A 21,496-nucleotide genomic window follows, 5' to 3' on the forward strand; every position below is an offset into this window, starting at 1 on the left:
ACCAGGCATGTTGGGTGAGAGAACCAGATGTTACATAACACGGCAAACATGCATCTTGTTTGAAGGGCAACTGCAGCATGTGTAACATTGGCTGTGGTGCCTCTGAGGTGGTGGATCTATTTTTCAAGAGATCGTATTGTCTTTAGCTCCTTTTGAGCTCCTTTTGAGACATCATTTCTCCTCCTCTTCCTTTTTTCTTTTTTGGCTAAGTGTATTTTTCTCTGTCTATACTTTTCTCAGGATTTGTTGACCTTCTTGAAACGTGGATTGATTTCTTTCCTTAGTTTTGGAAACTCAGTCACTATCTCTCCAAATTTATTTTCTGTCCGTTTCTTCTAGGATTCTAAATATATGTATACTGTACCCTTCTCTAACTGTATCCTCTATGTCTCTTACCTTCTCTTCTGTATTTTTTTTTTTTTTTACTTTCTTTGTTTCTTTTTTGTATAGTTTTACATAGTTTCTTCCTATCTAGTTTCCAGTTTACTCTGTCGTTCTTGAGTTGGGTCTAATACGCAGCTGAACTCATTTATTATTTTCTTTTGCATACTGTTTTTTTAATTTTTTAAAAAATTATATTTTTTATACAATTTTTAAAGATTACTTTCCATTTACAGTTATTACAAAATATTGGCTATATTCCCTGTTTTGCACAGTATATCCTTGTGCCTATCTTACAGCCAGTAGTTTGTGCCTCCTGTTCCCCCATCCCTCCCCTACCATGGTAATCACTAGTTTGTTCTGTATATCTGAGTCTGCTTCTTTTTTGTTATATTCACTCCTCTGTTTCATTTTTTAGATTCCACATGTAAGTGATGTCATGCAATATTTGTATTTCTCTGTCTGACTTATTTCACTTAGCCTAATGCCCTCCAAGTCCATCCATGTTGCTGCAAATGGAAAAATTTCGTTCTTTTTCATGGCTGATTGGTATTGCATTAAGTATGTATACCACACTTTCTTTATTCATTCATCTGTTGATGGACACTTACTTTGGGTCCGAATCTTAGCAGTTGTAAATAACGTCGCTATGAACACTGGGTGGGGTGCATGTATCTTTTCAAATTAATGTTTTGGGGTTTCTTTGGATATATATCCAGGAGTGGAATTGCTGGGTCATGTGGTAGTTCTATTTTTATTTTTTTAAGAAACCTCCATACTGTTTTTCACAGTGGCTGTACCAAATTACATTCCCACCAACAGTGTACAAGGATTGTGTACTCTATTTTTAAATGATATTCATTCTTTTCTAAAATCTATATTTTGCTTTTTATAGTTTCCAGTTATCTCCTGAATTTTCAAGCTTGATACTTATATCTTGGAACAAAATAACCATAGTTTTATAAGTCACATTTGCTAATTCCCCTATTAGATGTCCTCTTTGGATGTTTCAATTGTCTGTTGTTTCTGCTGTTTCTTCATTATGTTGTGTATGTCCTCATGTGCTTGATTGTCTTTGATTGGTGGACATTATATTTGAAAAATTATTTATGGAAGTTATTGATAGCTAGGGATGATGTTATTTTCCTCCAGAGAGGATGTTCATTTGCTTCTAAGCCTCTGGGGTACTAACTTCCAAGATTATACTATTTCAGAGATTAAGATTTATATTAGCTACACAAAAGATAGGAAGCCAAACTGCAGTTCATGCAAGGGCTGATTTATTTCAGGATCACCTGTGCTCCTAGGGTGCAATTCTTTCAAGATTCCAGCCCAAGGCACCATAGTGCTTATCCTTAGCAGGTCCTGGCATTGGATATTTTACCCTGAGATTTGTGAGGCTGTCAAGCACTCTGGTAAGCAGATACCCTCAAGCAAGTGTGACCTAAATTCAGGACTCACGTCTCTGGATTTCCATCTTTGCCCAATTCTTGGCCTACAAATTTCTCGCTATCTTGTTTGCTTTTTGATGCTTTTGAATTTAGTTTTCTTTTGGTCTGTTTTGTGATTTATGTTGCTTTCAGCTTTTTAAGTAGTCATTGATGGGAGGGTTATTTTGAATTATCCAGCCTGCTATAGCCAGAAGCAGAAACACCTACTTTATATTTTTCACATATTAACTTTAGAGAGACTCTGTAGCTATATAGTAGCTGTCCAATATAGTAACCCTTAGCCACATATAATTGTTGAACACTTAAAATGTGGCTAGTTTGAATTGAGATGTGCTGTGAATGTAATACATATGCCAAATTTCTAAGACTGACTACAAATAAAAGCATGTAAAATATTTCACTAATAATTTTTATATTGATTACATGTTGAAATGATAATGTTTTAGATGCATTGGGTTAAATAAAATATATTAAAACTAATTCACCTCTTCCTTTTTACTTTTTTAATGTGACTGTTAGAAAATTTAAAATTACATAGTGTATGGCTTGCATTTATGGTTTGTATTGTATTTCTTTTGGATAGTATAGCTATATAGTAAAGTTGTTGAGAACACATGCTCTGTAGCCTGAATTTGATTCCTGGCTTTACTTTTTACTAGAAGTGTAATACTGGGATATTTTCTTAATTTGCTTTTAATTTTCTCTTCTGTAGAATGAGAATAACAGTAATATCTATTTCAAAAATAAATTGTGAAGGTAAAACAAGATAAAGAAGGTAAAGCACTTAGCATAATGGACAACTTACAGTAGTGTTGATACAAATTTAGCCATTATTTGTGTTTTTGTTATTATAGTATCAGATTTTATAGTTAAATGGGTATTTTCTTTCTCTCCCTTAACATTTTTCCCTTCACCCATAGTAATAAAGAGTTCTTAAAGCTAGACACCATAATTTGACTGGAGATGTAACATATGTACAGATTCTATAAGAGGGGAAGAATATGTCAAAGGCAAATGCTCATTAGCTGCAGAAACTTCTTAATGCTTCTCCAAAGTAACATCACCTAAAATACCTCTATGAATTATGTAGCAAGTACATAACCAAGTTATAACTGTAGTCCAGAAAGGAATCACACAGCCAAGAGATGGTGTGTAGGAGACAGTATTTTTCCAGGACTTGAGAACTGGACTGTAGTCCTAATTCTGCCACTGTGTTCAGCTGGACTCTAGTTTTCATATTGTAAAATTGTGAAGTTGAATTGAATGATCACATAAGCCCCTTAGGGTTCCATGAATTTTACATCTAAAATGCTTACGTATCACACATTTTTAATCCACAGTCCAATTATCTTTAGGTTTTCCAGCTCACATGGGGGTGGTAAGAGTGGACATAAAGTTAAGTGAAGTATAGAGTCATGATAGGATAGAGGTACAACTTTTTGATTCACCCACAAAATCTTACAAGATGCTTTCGGTGGTAGCTAAACTATTTTTTTTTTCAGAATTAGCTTTAATTTTAGTAGAATACAATAGATACTTTAGATTGTATTAAGGTACCATATAGCTAGGAATTATGCTTATAGTTTAATAGAAAGGTTGCTGGACTTGTAAGAATACCTGGGTTTTAACCTGAGCTTTGCTGCTAGATAATTAAGTAAATCCTGAACAAATTTTGTTTTGATTTCTCTATGTGTAATAATGTGGAATGTAATAATATGGACCATATCACCTCACTCAAAGTAGGCAGTTGAAAAATTTAAGAAATCAATACTTTTTGTTCTGTCTACTGTACAGGATTTGCATTAGTGTCTGTGAAAGTACATTAGGGGAAAAGAATTTAAAATATTATATGACTGAGATCTATAATTTTAAAATAAGCATTATAGATCATTCTTACAAGTTCTGTTTAATTGTAAAAGAAGAATTGGTTTTTATGTTTTTCAAATTCTAGACCATTGAAAAAGATGAAAAGCTCCCCAGTTTATTTTATGAAGCTAGCACAAACTTAAACCTGTTAGAATAAGTTTAAACCTAGTGAAGATAGTATAGACACACACACTGTTCATGTATGCATCCATGCACACACACACACACACACACACACACATACACACATTCACATACACAGTTGTACTAAAATTCCAAATAAAATATTAGCAAATTGAATCCCACAGTGTATTAAAAAATTGTATATATTGACCAGGGAGGGTCTATCTCAGAAATATTAAAATGGCTCTGTACCATGAAATTTGCCCATGATTTATTATATCAACACATTAGAGAAAAATTTATAAATTATGCCAATAGGTGATTTTTAATAGCGGAGAAAATCATTACATAAAAATCCAGCAACTTCAGAGAGCAGTTCAAAGTAAAACACCAATGAGATAAAATGTAGTACTGGCAGTATATGGGGAAATGGGAACTCAAACTTTAGTGGTAGTGTGAGTTGTTAAGCCTCTTGGGGAAGAACTGATAATAGCTATTGAAATAAAAATACATATTATCCTTTGAGTGAGTACTCTAACTTTGGGGAATCATTCCTACAAAATGTAGTATAATAGTATATGCTAGAACACTAATATATACTGTTACCATATATTAGGATTTATAGTCTAGTACATTTGTTTCATAGTTTGTAATAACTAAAAACTGGAAACAACATGAATGACTTTAATCACTGGAGGAGTGATCGAATAAATTATATCACTACTATGGAATATGGTACAATCATTGACCAGGAGGGATATCCATTATGATATTGTTAAGTTGGGGTGTGGAAGTTTGTCAATTGTAGATTATTGTGCATAATGTAATTCGTTTTTTATAAAAAGAAAGGCTGTATGTGCTTATGTTTGTATGAGCAATAAGTATGTGAAAGGACTGAGTTAAGAGAAGTGGTAGGATTGGTGAAGTGGGGAAAACTAACACAACATTGTTAATCAACTATACTCCAATATAAAATAAAAAGTCATTAAGTCTTTCTTGATGTGTTTCTGCAGTGTTTCATTTATTATGAAGATCATTTGTTACCTTTGTAATAATCACATTTAATGAAGGAAAAAATGGTAAATAAATTCAGAGTATGAGGATGTGAGTTCTAAAGAAGCTGGATTTGGCCAGAGACGTGAAAAAACAGAAAAGTATTAATCCATACTGTCTGTTGTAGAGAATACTTCTGATTTCCATTGAAAGCCATTATCACAAATTACCTCTGAAAATAAAGATATTTTATATTAAGAGATGGTGGCTTTAATGATTTTTTTTTCTTTTACAGCAACTCCGCTCCAATATCCGAGAAATGGAGAAGCTTTGTTTGAAAGTCCAAAAAGATGACCTTGGACTTCTGAGGAGAATGATAGATCCTGTTAAAGAAGAAGCATCAGCAGCAACAGCAGAATTTCTTCAACTCCATCTGGAATCTGTAGAAGAACTTAAGAAACAATTTAATGATGAAGAAACTTTATTACAGCCTTCTTTGACCAGATCCATGACTGTTGGTGGTAATGTACTAAGTCTTATTCTTGATCATAGTATAGTAATGCAGTTATTTAAGTTTACCTCCTTGTATTGATATTGCAGATTATATATAAATTTCCAGGGATCACCTCCTAGTCCAGTATGCTGAATTCTTGGACCCTGAGTGTACTTGGAAATGCATATCCTAAAAGTTTTACAGGGTAAAAAAATTGAGGCTATGCTGTATAGTGAGGAACTTAAAGGCTTCAAGTACCTATTTGTGCATATATTAAAAATAAATTTTAAAATATTTCCTAAGGAGAATGTCATCCTTGTCTGCAGAGTGCTCCTCCCTCATCTCCAGGTGCAGGGGTGGCCTAGGCAGGCATCCTTCTTGTTTAGGCATTCTGGTTTTCAGAGGGCATGTTAGATCTATCTCCCAGAAAAGTCTGCATTGGGGGTCATGCCATTAACTTTTATGAAGTGATACTCTAAGAAAGAGGCCAATGAAACTTGTCATGATAACTCTTGTCAGGATGTAATTGATAATTGTTGATTGCATTGTATAATGTCTGTGTAAGGAACCCTGAAAAAAATTCTTGGTTTAATAGGTAGTAGTACTTCAAAACAATTAATCTTTTTTATTCTTCTGGGTATTGAATGGCATAACTAATAAGATTTCTCTACTTGAATTGTTTACTAGGATACTTAAATCTAAATTTTTTAATTGCCAAAAGCCAAAATTTTGAACTTTCCTGGCTTTGTTTTATAATTGCTGCCCTTGTATTTCGATTTTTGTTTTAGAGTTTCTCTTTTTAATTTATGCCATCTTGTTACAGTTTATATATGTTCTAAGCCACCTTAAAACTTTATGGAAAAGATGCGGTATAAATAAATTACAAATTAGAATACAATCTGAGAGATGTTACAGCTGACCTGTTTTCCTCTTTTTATTTACCTAGGAGTTGGGAGGCTCCTATATCACTCCCTGTCTCCAAAGCCAGATTATTTTTAACGCTGTATTTTCAGTGCTAATGATCCAGTTTTACAGGGAAATTTTTTTTAAAAATAAAAGAAACATTTAGGCCACCATCCAGAGTTTCTGGGTAATCTTGCTTTTATTGCCTCCTTAGTACCTAAGCACATAATACATAGTACTTGGCACATAGTGGACCATTAATAAATGTTTTAGAAATATGAATGAATAAACATCTTTTTAGAGACAATTTTATAATTTCAGATGTGGTCTAATCACTTCACTCTGTCGATAACCACTACCTAACAACACTGCCTAAAGTGTTGTTCTGGGGAGAAGGAGATGTTAGCACTCAACCTTGGTCGAAGAGTGTTTGGGAAGAATGCTTTTTGATAGTTTGTAGTTACTGTTTACATCATCTTGTTCATATGTAATTATCACCTCCATAATGATGCAGCTGAATGCTGTTCTTACCATGTAGTGCAAACCTATACTTTATGTTTGTGTATAGAGAAACTGGGCCTTATAAGTTCCATGAGATTAAGGAGTCATCTTATCTACCAGACATTGTGACAGTTGTGATGACAGTAATAACACTGATAATGTTGGATTTTCTGGAAAGAGTCACTGGCATCAGTCTCTTCTGCTATTTAGTTTTGAATTGCTATCACCAGCAATTCCCTAGCAAACAAAAATTTTGAGTTCTATTTAAGTATTCTAGCTTTAATTTGCATTTTAGTATTGCATTGTTTGTGTTTCTACCAGTAGGATTGTTCGGGCTCAACAAATTTGGGTTTATATGTCATCAGAGGAATTGGGTGATTGTTAGAAAAAGGCAGTTTACCCAGTTTGCTGGCAATTAACTTTCTCTGTAGGGAGCTGACTGGTGTTAAAAAAAAATGTTGGCAAAATTTGAGGAATCATGTGTACGGAGGAAGTGAAGAAGATTGGGGCAGAGCCAAAGGATGAGGGAGAAGAAATAGGTGAAATTTGTTTTCCAACTCTGTTGGTTCTCAAACTTCTCAATTCATGGAATACCAAATTAGCTAAAGAACTAATCACTTGCCACTGAGAGAAACTACAAAATTAAATCTCTGCATCTAGTGCTGATTTAATTGAAACAGTCATTCTATTTATAAAATCAGATACCTAAATTATACCTAAAACAGTGTGTATAGTTTCAAATTCTGAACTGTCTGCTGGTCAGATTGTGCTTTGACTTTGAATCCATTGCCAGCATTAATCAGTTAAAATTAACTGTCTCACCCAATGCCTGAGTATTTCACCAAATGTGAAGTTTCTACTAGGTTGTGTTAAATCCATAAATATTATTAACAAGTAATTGAGAGGGTGGGAAAGAAGAAGAATAATGGAAAGAGAGCAACTAATACATAAGACGTTAATAGTGGGGTAAGAACTGGGTTTGCTCCATGTGTGGTCTTCTTCTAGCTGTAGACTCTTTTCTGTCATTCTACATGTTTTTATCCTGTGCTCTCTGTTTTTTTCTTATTTTTGCTTTAGGTACTCATAATAGTAATGACAGCCTATACAGAAAATATGTGTTTGATTTGCACAGACATTAAATGCCTTAAAATACTTTTTCCTTTAAAAATTCAATCTGATTATAAATAAATTGGTTGGAGACATCAACAGATTCAGAAGCAATGTTGCCACATTTCCATGACTGAGATCAAAATACAAAAATAGTTTTTCATTTACAGATAGAAATAACAAGTAGAATAGAATGTTTTATGTTCTCTGGAGAATGAAAGAAGCTTATTAAGTTTAGGGGGAAGCTGTGATGATTTTGCTGTTTCTTTTGTCCAGATTCCTAGAGTTCCTAAAGCAAATCTTCTCTGCCGATCTTGCTTGATCTGAGAAACTCCCTTCTTTCTCTCTTGTGTGTCTAGTTCATTTTTAGCATATTGCCTCCCACCAAGAGAAGTGATGAGCCTACACATTTGTTTTGTATTTAGAAAGGTGTATCAAGGCATACAGAGCAAACCAGTGCTTCTCTCTATCTTTGTCTTTCTTACTCCCCATCCAGCACACACACTTCATCAGTGCAATAGAAACAGAATCTTGTTACATTTTAAACAAATATTCACAAAAGGAAAGAATCCAACCTTAGAACTTCTGGGAACTTCAGACCAGCATATTGAATTTAATGAAATATTAGATTTTATCACAGGTATATATATACACTTGTATTGAACAGTTTTGTAAATCATGTAGATGCTTTTGTATATTATTCAGAAGGTGTGTTTTGTATTGGTTTTAATATTCTTAAAAATTCTCCTCTGCAGCTTAGTTAAGCCATGATTTAGAAGTCATCTTATTTCGATGGGTAGGTTTATGTAGATGATCAGTAAAATAATGTCACTATGTTAAAGCTGTTAGAACATGAAAGAATTCAGGAAATGCTTTTAAATTAACTTAGATTTATAATGGAACTTTTTCTAATGTAGTAAAATTTAGTAGAAATTCCTTAAATATTGTGTTGTAATTCTTACTAGAATCATTGCCCTTCGTGATGTATGGAGAAAGGTGAGGGGCAGAGAGAGAATATGTTTAGACACATAGAAGGGAGAAGTCTTATGTCCGTGTTGTTAAACTTATTTTTCACATGAACTAAAAATATCTTAATGTTTATTTGAGTTTATAGTCAATAATGTTTTATAAATAGAATTTGAAAGACACTGGTGAGTGATACATATAGTCCATGTGCCCTTTACACTTGCAGTTGTTTGCAAGTGGATGGAACTGAGATTGTTATGTCATATAAAACAATAGCAATTTTGACTTCTGTGGACAGGATAAGAACTCTTTAGCCATCTTTCCTGCAGCTATAAGCTATCTCTGTGTTTTGCCTCATCATGTCTGTAGCAACTTGTAAAAGTTCAAAGTCAATGGATGATCACTGAGATATAGTGATTTTTAATACAAGCTGGAATAAATGAATTACGGAAGTTGTAGAAATTAAAAGATTCCTTTCTCAGTTGTTAGTCACGCCTCGAATTGATTAGTGATGTTCCGAGTTGTAAGTTTACAGCAGGATTTTCCATGGAAGAGAACAGATTTCTTTGTTCTAAGACTCCATTTGAACTAAGATGCATACGCAGTTTGGTTTCAAGTGAAACATAAATGACTTAAACATTTTTTATTTTTTCACTGAGGGAAATCTTTTGTGTTTGCTTAAAATGTCAAACATTTCCCATCCCTTCATTTTTTAGATCAAGAATTTATGTAATCAAGATAATAATAATTATTTTGTTATATATCCTGGCATATTTCATTGGAATCTTCTCTAACAGAACGAAGATTATGGCTTAAAAAAAATCTTTTGAGTGGTGTTATGTTTATAAAGTTCTGCTTTACATTTGTTCTGTTAATGATAACAGTTATCACTATTCATCATCCTATTAAAGAAGTTGGGAGCTCTTATTACAAAAGCAATATTAAGTAGAAGAAAGATCTTAGAGTAATTACTTTGATTGAAGTGAGAAGTATTTTTATGTGATAACTTAAGACATAGGGTAAATTACTCTTTTAAGCATTTGTAAAAATCAGAGCTTTTAAAATGTTGGATATTTGCTGTATGTTGTAATGTAAAGCATATTCTGTATTTGATGTTTTTGCTCTTCCTTTAAGGTAGGGAAATGTATTCATTTCAGTGAAGATTCAAAATTAAAAGAACACTGTCAATTCTAATAAGCCTACAAATTAACTTTTAATCAACTGACTGTGCCCTTTCTAAACAGTTCAAATGGGTTTTTTTTCCTCAAGAGGTAAAACATTCTCAAATTTTGAAAGTAAAATAGTAATGCAGTTTGTTTTTGTTTTTGTTTTTGTTTGTAATGCAGTTTTATAAAATACCACTTCTATATTGTATGTCTTTTACTTTATGCTGACAAGACCAGACTGCTGATTTTATATTAAGCTATATTGGGGTTTTTTTTGTTTTGTTTTGTTTTTGAGGACCTTTTTCATGCTGGTCTCTTCACCGAGAATTTATATTCCTATCTTCTTAGGCCAGTAGAAAAGATCACCTTTTTTAGTTTGGTGCACACCACACCAAACTAGGTCAGATGCCATCCCCAGCTTGAAACTCCCATAAATACTATATGTATCTATATTTATCTAGATATCAGTGCACTCTCATATTGTTTTAGGATTGTCTCTTTGTATGTCTTCTCTGCTAGAATATAAGTTCCTTGAGAGCAGCTACTTTGTATTCACTTTTTTTTTTTTTTTTAATTTTATTTATTTATTTATTTATCCATGGCTGTTCTGGGTCTTTGTTTCCGCGCGAGGGCTTTCTCTAGTTGCGGCAAGTGGGGGCCACTCTTCATCGCGGTGCGCGGGCCTCTCACTGTCGTGGCCTCTCTTGTTGCGGAGCACAGGCTCCAGATGCGCAGGCTCAGCAATTGTGGCTCACGGGCTTAGTCGCTCCGCGGCACGTGGGATCTTCCCAGACCAGGGCTCGAACCCGTGTCCCCTGCGTTGGCAGGCAGATTCTCAACCACTGCGCCACCAGGGAAGCCCTTGTATTCACTTTTTTATCCCTGGTACTCAACACAATACATAATGGGTGCTCAGAAAATATTAAAGTGGTAGGTGTTTTGAGCTTGCAGTAAGGAAGACAAAGGGAAGTAGACCTTCAGATCTCTTCTTTCCGTTTCCACTGCCACTGTCCTAGAGCACACCATCATCATTTTGCACCAGACACATTGAAAAGCCTCCCAACTGGTTTTTCACTCTTTAAGTTTTCACCTTTCAACTCCATCCTTAATCTGTTGTCACACTACAGCTGTGGTTACCTTTCTAAATCTGAAATCTGATCATGGCACCCTCAGCTTCCCAATAGTCTCCCACTGCTTTTAAAAGTTCCATATTGATCTTAAGAGAAAGACAAAACTCTTTAATATAGTTTACAGTGCCGTAAATGATGTCCTCTTAGATTTCCAGCCGCAACCTTTGCTTTCTCTTGTCATAGTCTATGCTTCAGTTGTACTGACTCCTTTCAGTTCCCAAACTTATGCAAATATTATTCTCCCTGGCCTGAATACTTTCTCCTTCCCCCTCTACCCTTGCCCCAGTTCAGCTATATAATTTCTGTTCATCCTCAGGCTTCAGCTTCAGAACCTTCTCAGACCACTCTTCCTCCACAAGTCTAGATTAAATACCTTTCTTTGGTGCTCACATAGCATTCCATGCTTACCCATATCATAGTTCTTATCGGACTATACTGAACTTGCCTGTTAGCATGTCTGTATCACACATTATATAGTAAGTTCCATTAACAATAGCAGCAGTAGCAGTGACAGTAGTAGTAACTATTAACCACTTGTTCTTAATAGATAAGCCAGCCACAGTGCAAAATAAATACCACCTCATTTTACAAATGAGGAAAATAAGTCAAAGAGGTGAAATACCTTCCCAAGTCAAAGAGCTAGTAAATAGCCAAACTAGGATTCTAACCCAGGTCTTTCTGACTAGGCCCATACCCCTAACCACTATGACTTGGAACTGTTTTGTGATTTACCTTAGCGCACTGATTGGCATATAGTAGGCATTTTATAAATACCAGTTTAATGAATGGATTGGTAAAACCAATAGAAGGAAATAAGAAAGACTTGAAGATGGAGTTTGGAGTATAAATTAATTCATCTTTATAGCAGTGTTTAATGAGGAAAGCCTTAATGGGTTGATGACTTCTTAAAATCCAGAAAAGACATAGAAGCAATGGAGGCATGGGCCAGAAAAATTACTCTGAGGAGAAGGAGGATGGCAATATGTGCAAAAAGGTACATATGGTAAGAGATGTTAGTTTGATGACAAATTTATTGTTACCAAAAATGACTGATTTTCATTGCTAAAAATACATCACTTCCCTACTTTTAAAATCTTGTGAATCTGATGTTTATTACTAAAATAGCCAAAGAAATGTTAATGATTTAGCAATGAAAAGTGTTAAACTTATATCTACTGGGTATCTCTTCATAGAACATTGGCCAAATAGAATAGTTCTACTTTGTGCTACTTCCACATCTAGCCCTAGTTATTCAGATCGGGTAAGTAGTATTTGTAGCAATTTTTTTAGATGACTTTGTAGAATAATTAAAGAAAAAATATTTGTTAACTAACTTGCCCATAGATACATAATCAATTTACTTTTAGCCTGAATTCTGTTAGTAAGCATTTCACATGGTAGTTGTTTTATGGAATTGATTCATTCTACCGTTTTTCTAACAAAGCAGATAAACTCTAAACATGAGGCTGTGTTCATCCAGGAACATTTCACACTACTGAAGATGAAGCTGATCCTCAGAGTATGACTCAGATATATGTGTTGCCTGAAATTCCTCGAGATCAAAATGCTGCAGAATCATGGGAAACCTTAGAAGCGGTATGTTAAAAATGATTTTCCTTTTGGTAGCTGTGAGGCATGAAAGTAAGTAACTTCCTCTTTCTCTTTCTTTTTAAGGACTTAATTGAACTTAGCCAACTGGTCACTGATTTCTCTCTCCTAGTGAATGTAAGTATATAACTGTTTTTGGCTCAGAGATGTTAGATTAATAGGATAAGAGACTTTTATCAATCACTAGGCTTCTGATTAGAATTTTAATAGAATTTACAATTTTTAAAAAATTAAGCCTCTTTATTCTTTTTTTAAAAATTAATTAATTAATTAATTTTTTATTTTTGGCTTCATTGGGTCTTCATTGCTGCGCGCGAGCTTTCTCTAGTTGCGGCGACCGGGGGCTACTCTTCATTGCGGTGCGCAGGCTTCTCATTGCAGTGGCTTCTCTTGTTGCAGACCACGGGCTCTAGGCATGCGGCCTTCGGCAGTTGCGGCGCGTGGGCTCAGTAGTTGTGGTGCATGGGCTTAGTTGCTCTGCAGCATGTGGGATCTTCCCGGACCAGGGCTCGAACCCGTGTCCCCTGCATTGACAGATTGTTAACCACTGCGCCACCAGGGAAGTCCCGAATTTACAATTTTTAAGACTGATATTGAGCCATGGACAGAAGTCTAACTGTCCTCAAATCCCAGTTCAATTAAAAAAAAAAAACATTTATTAAGCACTTTTTATACAAAAGGTACTTGGTATTGGGGTTCTGACAAGGTTGGATATAGAAATAAATGAAGCCTGCTGTCTGCCTTTAAGGATTTACAGTGGGTGGCCATAAGCTTGGACCCACCCAAAACTGAAATTTCAAGCATTATTGTTAAATGCAAAAATAAGGTATGAAAAGAAGTATTATTGGCTCCAAGGAGAATTGTTTAATTCCAAGGGAGGGAGCCAGGGGTTGTGACATAGAAGCATTAAGGATAGTGTCACAAGATAGGTAGCATTTGCTTGAGCCTTGGAAAATGAGTAAAATTTCCACAGGAGGGAATGAGGGGGTGCATTTGAAGACATCTAAACAAAAACATGGAGTAGAGAAGGGTATAGCCTTTCAGGAATGACAAGAACTACAGTGTAACCAAAGCATAAGATACCATGGGCAAACTAAGCAAGGAGATTGAGATGCCATTGAAGGCCATACCAAAGAATTTGAACTTTACTTTGTAGGTATCAAGGAGCCAGTAGATTTTTGAGCAGATTTGAGTGATGTGATAGCCTGTGCTTCAGAAAGATCACTGTTAGCAGTGTGAATAATAGCCCTAGGGAGGAGGAGATTATAGGTGGAAGGAACTTAGGAATCAATTGCAGGAGTTTCACTGAGAGCATGGCAACACAAGTATACAGATAAAAGACAGCTGAGAGGTGTTTCTGGGGTAGACTTAGTAGGAATTGGAGGAAGATGGAAGAGTCAAAGAAAATAAACATTAAGGCTTTATTCTGCATAATCGGGTAGCCAGTGATACTATTAACATAGACTAGGGAACATAAAGTAGATTTGGTGGGAAAGATAGAACAGATTTTGTCATTATTTTTATAAGTTATTCTTATTTTTCCTTCCCAGGAATTGTGGGAAGGGGTGTGTGTGTGTGTGTGTGTTTGTGTGTGTGTGTATACGTATGTATATACAGGTGCAAGTCTGTTTCTGCGTATGCTTCTGTCTGGGTTTAGTTCATTGTTCTTGGTCAAACCATGATTTAGGGGTTGTACATCTTTGAGTTATGGTTTCCCTGATATCTGGCTTTAAATTAGAAGAAGTTCCTAGATCACACAATCTCAGAATTGGAATTGGAAAGGACTTAGGAGGCCTACTAATCTAATCCTTCTACTCTTGCCCCAACTTCTCAAATAGATGGTCTTTTGCCTCTTTTTGAACAATAACAGTGCAAGGATACAACCATTCCATTTGGAGGCTCTAACTCTTAGAAGTTTTTTCGTATGTAAAGTAAACTCTACCCTTAATAACTCCCCTCTAGTACTTTTGCCCTCTGGAGCCATATCCTGAAAAAGTTTGGTCTTTTTACCATATAAAAGTTTTTCACCACAGCCAACATAATACTCAGTGGTGAAAAGCTGAAAGCCTTCCCACTAAAATCTGGAATAAGACAAGGATGCCCACTCTCACCACTTCTAATCAACATAGCGTTGGAAGGCCCAGCCACAGGAATCAGACAAGACAAAGAAATAAAACATATCCAAATTGGAAGAGAAGAGGTAAAATTGTCAGTGTATGCAGATGACATGATACTATGTCTGTGGGCATTTAGGTTGCTTCCATGTCTTGGCTATTGTAAATAGTGCTGCTATGAACATTGGGGTGAATGTGTCTTTTCAAATTACAGTTTTCTTCAGATATATGCAGAGGTGTGGGATTGCTGGATCATATGGCAACTCTGTTTTCAGTTTTTTGAGGAACTTCCATACTGTTTTCTAGAGTGGCTGTACCAATTTACATTCCCACCAGCAGTATAGGAGGGTTCCCTTTTCTACACCCTCTACAGTATTTGTTATTTGTAGACCTTTTAATGATGGCCATTCTGACCGGTGTGAGGTGGTACCCCATTGTAGTTTTGATTTGCATTTCTCTAATAATTAGCGATATTGAGCATCTTTTCATGTGTCTATTGGCCATGTGCATGTCTTCTTTGGAGAAATGTGTTTAGGTCGTCTGCCCATTTTTGGATTGGATTGTTTGTTTTTTTGTTACTGAGTTGTGTGAGCTGTTTTATATTTTGGAAATTAATCCCTTGTTGGTTGCATTGTTTGCAAATATTTTCTCCTAATCCATAGGTTGTCTTTTCATTTTTATTTATGGTTTCCTTTGCTGTGCAAAAGCTTATAAGTTTGATTAGGTCTTGTTTGTTTATTTTTGCTTTTATTTCAATTGCCTTAGGATACTGACCTAAGAAAACTGCCACAATTTATGTCAGAGAATGTTTTTGCCTGTGTTCTCTTCTAGGAATTTTCGGGGGTCAGTCTTGCATTTAAGTCTTTAAGCCATTTTGAGTTTATTTTTGTGTATGGTGAGAGGATGTGTTCTAACTTCATTGATTTACATGCAGCTGCCCAACTTTCCCAACACCACTTGCTGAAGAAACTGTCTTTTTCCCATTGTATATTCTTGCCTCCTTTGTCAGAGATTAATTGACTGTAGGCGTGTGGGTTTATTTCGGGGCTTTCTTTTCTGTTGCATTGATCCATACGTCTTTTTTTGTTCCAGTACCACACTGTTTTGATTACTGTAGCTTTGTAGTATTGTCTGAAGTCTGGGAAGGTTGTGCCTCCTGCTTTGTTCTTTTTCTTCAGGATTGCTTTGGCAATTCTGGGTCTTTTATGATTCTGTATAAATTTCAGGATTATTCATTGTAGGTCTGTGAAAAATGTCATGGGTAAGTTGATAAGGATAGTATTAAATCTGTAGATTGCCTTGGGTATATGGCCATTTTAACAATATTAATTTCTCCAGTAGAAGAACATGGGATATCTTTACATTTCTTTGCATCATCTTCAGTTTCCTTTATCAGTGTTTTATAGTTCTCAGCATATAATTCTTTCACCTCCTTGGTCAGGTTTATTCCTAAGTTGTTTTTTTTTTGATGTGATTTTAAAAAGGATTGTTTTTTTACTTTCTCTTTCTGATATTTCATTGTTAGTGTAAAGAAATGCAACAGATTTCTGTATGCTAATCTTGTATCCTGCTACCTTGGTGAATTCATTTATCATTTCTAGTAGTTTTTTTATGGAGTCATTAGGGTTTTCTCTATACTACTCAGCCATAAAAAAGAATGAAATAACGCCATTTGCAGCAACATGAATGAACCTAGAGATTATCATACTAAGTGAAGTAAGTCGGAAAGAGAAAGATACCACATGATATCACTTATATGTGGAATCTAAAATATGACACAAATGAACTTATTTACGAAACAGAAACAGACTCACAGACATAGGGAACAGACTTGTGGTTGCCAAGGCGTAAGTGGGGCTAGGGAGGGATGGATTGGGAATTTGGAATTAGCAGATGCAAATTATTATATATAGAATGGATAAACAACAAGGTCCTATTGAATATAGTTCCCTGTATAGCACAGGGAACTATATTCAATATCCTGTAATAAACCATAATGGAGAGAGAAAAAAAACAAGTTTTTCAACTCTTTGAGATCAACATTATCCTTCCTAACCCTACCACACCTCAGCATATTTTCTTCTCTTAAGAACCCTTGATTCTCTAATGTATTCTTTCTAGAATATGATTTCTCAGCTTTTCAGTACTAGCGACTTACTCTGCTTGTTTTCTAGTTTGTGGATTTTTTTCTTGAAATGTAATGCCTAAAATTGAGTACAGTAAATTGTTAAAAGCATTTTCCTTTTTTTAATGCTTCTAAATCAGAAGCAGCAAAATGTTTGAAATTTCTGAATTAGGTATCTGTACAGTCTGTTAATATATTTGCATATGAAAGGGAATAATACAATATAAATCCCAAAATATTTGTTGTTTTTACAATCAAGATTTATTCAATTATTATAATTCATAATCTGATCTAATGCACTTTGTAAAATCTGTACATGTATGGTTACACAAATACTTACATTTGCCAAAAGTCATCGATATGTACACGATAAAATGGATGAGTTACAGCATATGTAAATTATACCTCAAAGTTGATACAAAAAACAAACTAAACATGTACAAAGTTCTTCTCATTCAAAAGGAATACATTTCTCTTCCAGTGGAATAGGCACGTGAAAGGGAAATTAACGGTTTGTGGCCATTTAACAAGTTGTATTTCTGATTACGTTATGTAAGCAGCTCCTAACCCCTAATCTGAGGAAGATTTGTGCAGGAAAACTTTGGGTATAGCCATGGCTGTATACAAATGTCCTATTTATAATAGTCTGTGTAAGGACATGAGACAGAATGCTATTAGGCAAAAGCTCAAGGGAGAACCCCTGATTACTGTTCCCAGGGTGAGTGAGTTCTCATGACCACATTGTCAAGCACTCAACAGAAACTCCATTTAGACACCATATGATTTGGGAACGTAACAAGAGTGACCACATCCTCTCATTATCATCACATGGTCATGATAGTATCTAGGCTAATTAACCATGTATTTATGGAGTGCTTTCTATGTGCATAACACTGTGCCAAACTCAATGAAGAATAGAGAATAGTATAAAAAAAGAACCTATAGTTTAGTCAAGATAGTTACACAACATTGTGAATGTACTTAATGCCACCGAGTTGTACACTTAAAAATTGTAAATTTTATATATATTTTTACCACAATAATAAAAGTACTTGCAAAGCCATTGAGAGATCCATATGTGGTCCAATAAATGTTAATAAATTAATATCTACTAGGCACCATGCTTTTTTTCTTCAACCTTATTGCTCAGGTGTCCTCTTCTATTCCTGTAACTGTGGAACCAGCCCTATTTCTAGTCAAGGGGAATTAGAAGAACTCTGGGCCATTCGCTCAATAGCACATCACCACTGCTACTAGTCCAGTTTTGTCTCTACCTTTTGTCTTATTCCTTATGGTTTTTATAATCAAGTTTTAGTCCCGATGCATAAAAACTGGGTTGTAATAAATTAGATCAGATTCCTCCATTTATTACCAGTGCGACCTTGAGGATGTTAACAACACTAGCTTTGTAAATTGGTGGGAAGACTCCATGAGATATTTTCTATTATTTCCCACTCCCTTCCCTACCACACTGACCCACTGCATTCTTTCTTTTGTCCCTCCCTTATTAGATTCCCTCTTTGCTTGGTATTCTGCTTTGCCACCACCAATACCTTTAGACATTTTAGTACTATAGTTCCTATAGTCCCTTTCCTATTACTAAAATCTCCTAATGTCAACACCATACTTACCTTCTCTGTTTATTGCCTACTGTAGGCCAGTATACTCTGCCTGTATATCATAGTGTTTGTGTGTTTGTTTCTGGGCTTTTCTCTGTATATGATTGCATGTTAATTAAGGCATATAGATTATGTATCTTTGGAGTTCAGAACCAAGATAGCTCAATTGGTTGGGATCTAAGACTAAAGCTGACCTTGAAAGCTGGCTGGAATTTAGAGAGTGAAGAATAAAGGAACATACCTGGAATTTTGGCATTAGCTTCTTAAACCTGTAGCTTTCCAAGCACATTGATTAAACTGCACAACTACCAGCAAAGGGAAAAACAATTCTTCATTAGTTTTGACTTCAAATGCCTAAGTTACATTCTACTTGACAAATATTAACTTAATAAATCACATTTTTTTCAGACTCTTAGGTGCTCCTATAACTGCTTATTAAGATTCTGTTATTTTTTTCAGGCAGATAAGGAAACCTAATTCAGTGTTCCTTAAAATCCATAGACATATTCTTAGAGTATTTTGAGAATTGTTTTCCTTTAAAAAGGGAAAAGTCTGTACATTAGTTTGAGAAAACTACAGTGTCCCTCATAAATGGTTTAACTCATTTTTAAAGGGATGTTGAGAGCATATATGAGGTGCCAAATGTTAAAAAGGAGGTTTAATGGTGGTCAGATTTGGGAGGCCTAGGAGATGAAAGCAAACATAAGCAAATCAGAAGCAAAAAGGGAAGGCTGGTAGATAGTGGTGCGTAGGCTTCTGAGCCGCCACTGTTGTTAGGAGCTTGGTGTGCTGTACCAGGATAAAGTTATGTATGTATGGTTTGGCCCAGCATAAAGAGCCAAGGTCATAGTGGACAAGTGGTGACCAGATTCAGCTCTGAATGGAGTCTAGTTTAGCATTCTATGGACAGTTATAGACAACTCTGACACCAATTTGCTGCCTAACTATAATTGTCTAACTATATCACTGAGTCCTCCTTACTCAAGGAATAGAATTTGAAGATATGGGCAAAATTTGAGATTCAAATCAAGCAAAATAGGGGAAGAAGAAGGTATAAAAAGAAAGAGGGCCAACTGTTTGTTGATCCCAGGAGAGGGACTGGTCTGTGCTTTGCTTTATCTCCATGCCGTTATTTAAGCAAGCTTCCTGATATCAGTAAATATGTCCTTAACGGTTGTGGACTACTGTCCAGGGTGAGATAGGCTTTATCAAGTACTGGTTATTGCGGTGATGGGGAATATTACAGTTCAAATAATCAGTGATCTCAGGCTTCATTTTGTTTTGTGGTCCTTTCTCCAATTATTCCAAAGGATTTTTGTGAAAAAAAATTTTTTTCTTACTGGAGTATAATTGCTTTACAATGTTGTGTTAGTTTCTGCTGTACAATGAAGTGAATCAGCTATATGTATACCTATATCCCCTCCCTCTTGGACCTCCCTCCAACCCACCCTCACCCCCCTGCCATCCCACACGTCTAGGTCATCACAGAGCACCAAGCTGAGCTTCCTGTGCTTTATAGCATGTTCCCATTAGCTATCTATTTTATGCATAGTAGTGTATATATGTCAATCCTAATCTCCCAATTCGTCCCACCCTCTCCTTCCCTGCCTGTGTCCACATGTCCATTCTCTATGTCTGCATCTCTATTCCTGCCCTGCATATAGGTTCATCTGTACCATTTTTCTAGCTTTCACATATATGCGTTAATATACGATATTTGTTTTTCTGGCTTACTTCACTCTGTATGACAGACTCTAGGTCCATTCACATCTCTACAAATGACCCAGTTTCGTTCCTTTTTATGGCTGAGTAATATTCCATTGTATATATGTACCATATCTTCTTTATCCGTTCATCTGTCATTAGACATTTAGGTTGTTTCCATGTCCTGGCTATTGTAAATAGTGCTGCAGTGAACACTGGGGCACATGTGTCCTTTTGAATTATGACTCTCTCAGGGTATATGCCCAGTAGTGGGATTGCTGGGTCATATGGTAGTTCTATTTTTAGTTTTTTAAGGAACCTCCATACTGTTCTCCATAGTGGCTGTATCAATTTACATTCCCACCAACAGTGCAAAAGGGTTTCCTTTTCTCCACACCCTCTTCAGCATTTATTGTTTGTAGATCTTTTGATGATGGCCATTCTCACCAGTGTGAGGTGATACCTCATTGTAGTTTTGATTTGCATTTCTCTAATAATTAGTGATGTTGAGCATCTGTATGTCTTCTTTGGTGAAAAGTCTGTTTAGGTCTTCTGCCCATTTTTTAATTGGGTTGTTTGTTTTTTTGATATTGAGCTCCATGAGCTCTTTGTATATTTTGGAGATTAATCCTTTGTCAGTTGCTTCGTTTGCAAATATTTTCTCCCATTCTGAGGGTTGTCTTTTCGTCTTGTTTATGGTTTTCTTGGCTGTGCAAAAGCTTTTAAGTTTCATTAGGTCCCATTTGTTTATTTTTGTTTTTATTTTCGTTACTCTAAGAGGTGGGTCAAAAAAGATCTTGTTGTGGTTTTTGTCAAAGAGTGTTTCCTATGTTTTCTTCTAAGAGTTTTATAGTGTCCGGTCTTATGTTTAGGTCTTTAATCCATTTTGAGTTTATTTTTGTGTATGGTGTAAGGTAGTGTTTTAATTTCATTCTTTTACAGGTATGTGTCCAGTTTTCCCAACACGACTTATTGAAGAGGCTGTCTTTTCTCCATTTTATGTTCTTGTCTCCTTTGTCATAAATTAGGTGCCCATATGTGTGTGGGTTTATCTCTGGGCTTTCTATCCTGTTCCATTGATCTATATTTCTGTTTTTGTGCCAGTACCATACTGTCTTGATTACTGCTGCTTCATAGTATAGTTTGAAGTCAGGGAGCCTGATTCCTCCAGCTCCGTTTTTCTTTCTCAAGATTGCTTTGGCTATTTGGCATTCTCAAGAATGCCATTGGTAATTTGATGGGGATT

The 21,496-nt window shown here is 35.5% G+C and overlaps 1 protein-coding gene across 6 annotated transcripts in view; it reads left to right on the forward strand.

The window, feature by feature from the left end:
- The window catches only part of STX17 (syntaxin 17), a 110,199-nt gene that overhangs the window by 65,896 nt on the left and 22,807 nt on the right, over nt 1–21,496 (forward strand). For all 6 annotated transcript variants that reach the window (XR_009008749.1, XM_007197061.2, XM_007197062.2 and 3 more), the window contains exons 4-6: nt 5,110–5,335; nt 12,561–12,676; nt 12,755–12,805. Coding sequence is in view for 5 of the 6 variants with exons in the window: in XM_007197061.2 (XP_007197123.1) it covers nt 5,110–5,335; nt 12,561–12,676; nt 12,755–12,805 (393 nt within the window). In the remaining variant the exon portion in view is untranslated. The remainder of the gene's footprint in view (nt 1–5,109; nt 5,336–12,560; nt 12,677–12,754; nt 12,806–21,496) is intronic.

This window comes from Balaenoptera acutorostrata, chromosome 6 (assembly GCF_949987535.1).
Source record: "Balaenoptera acutorostrata chromosome 6, mBalAcu1.1, whole genome shotgun sequence".
NCBI classification, from domain to species: Eukaryota; Metazoa; Chordata; class Mammalia; order Artiodactyla; family Balaenopteridae; genus Balaenoptera; species Balaenoptera acutorostrata.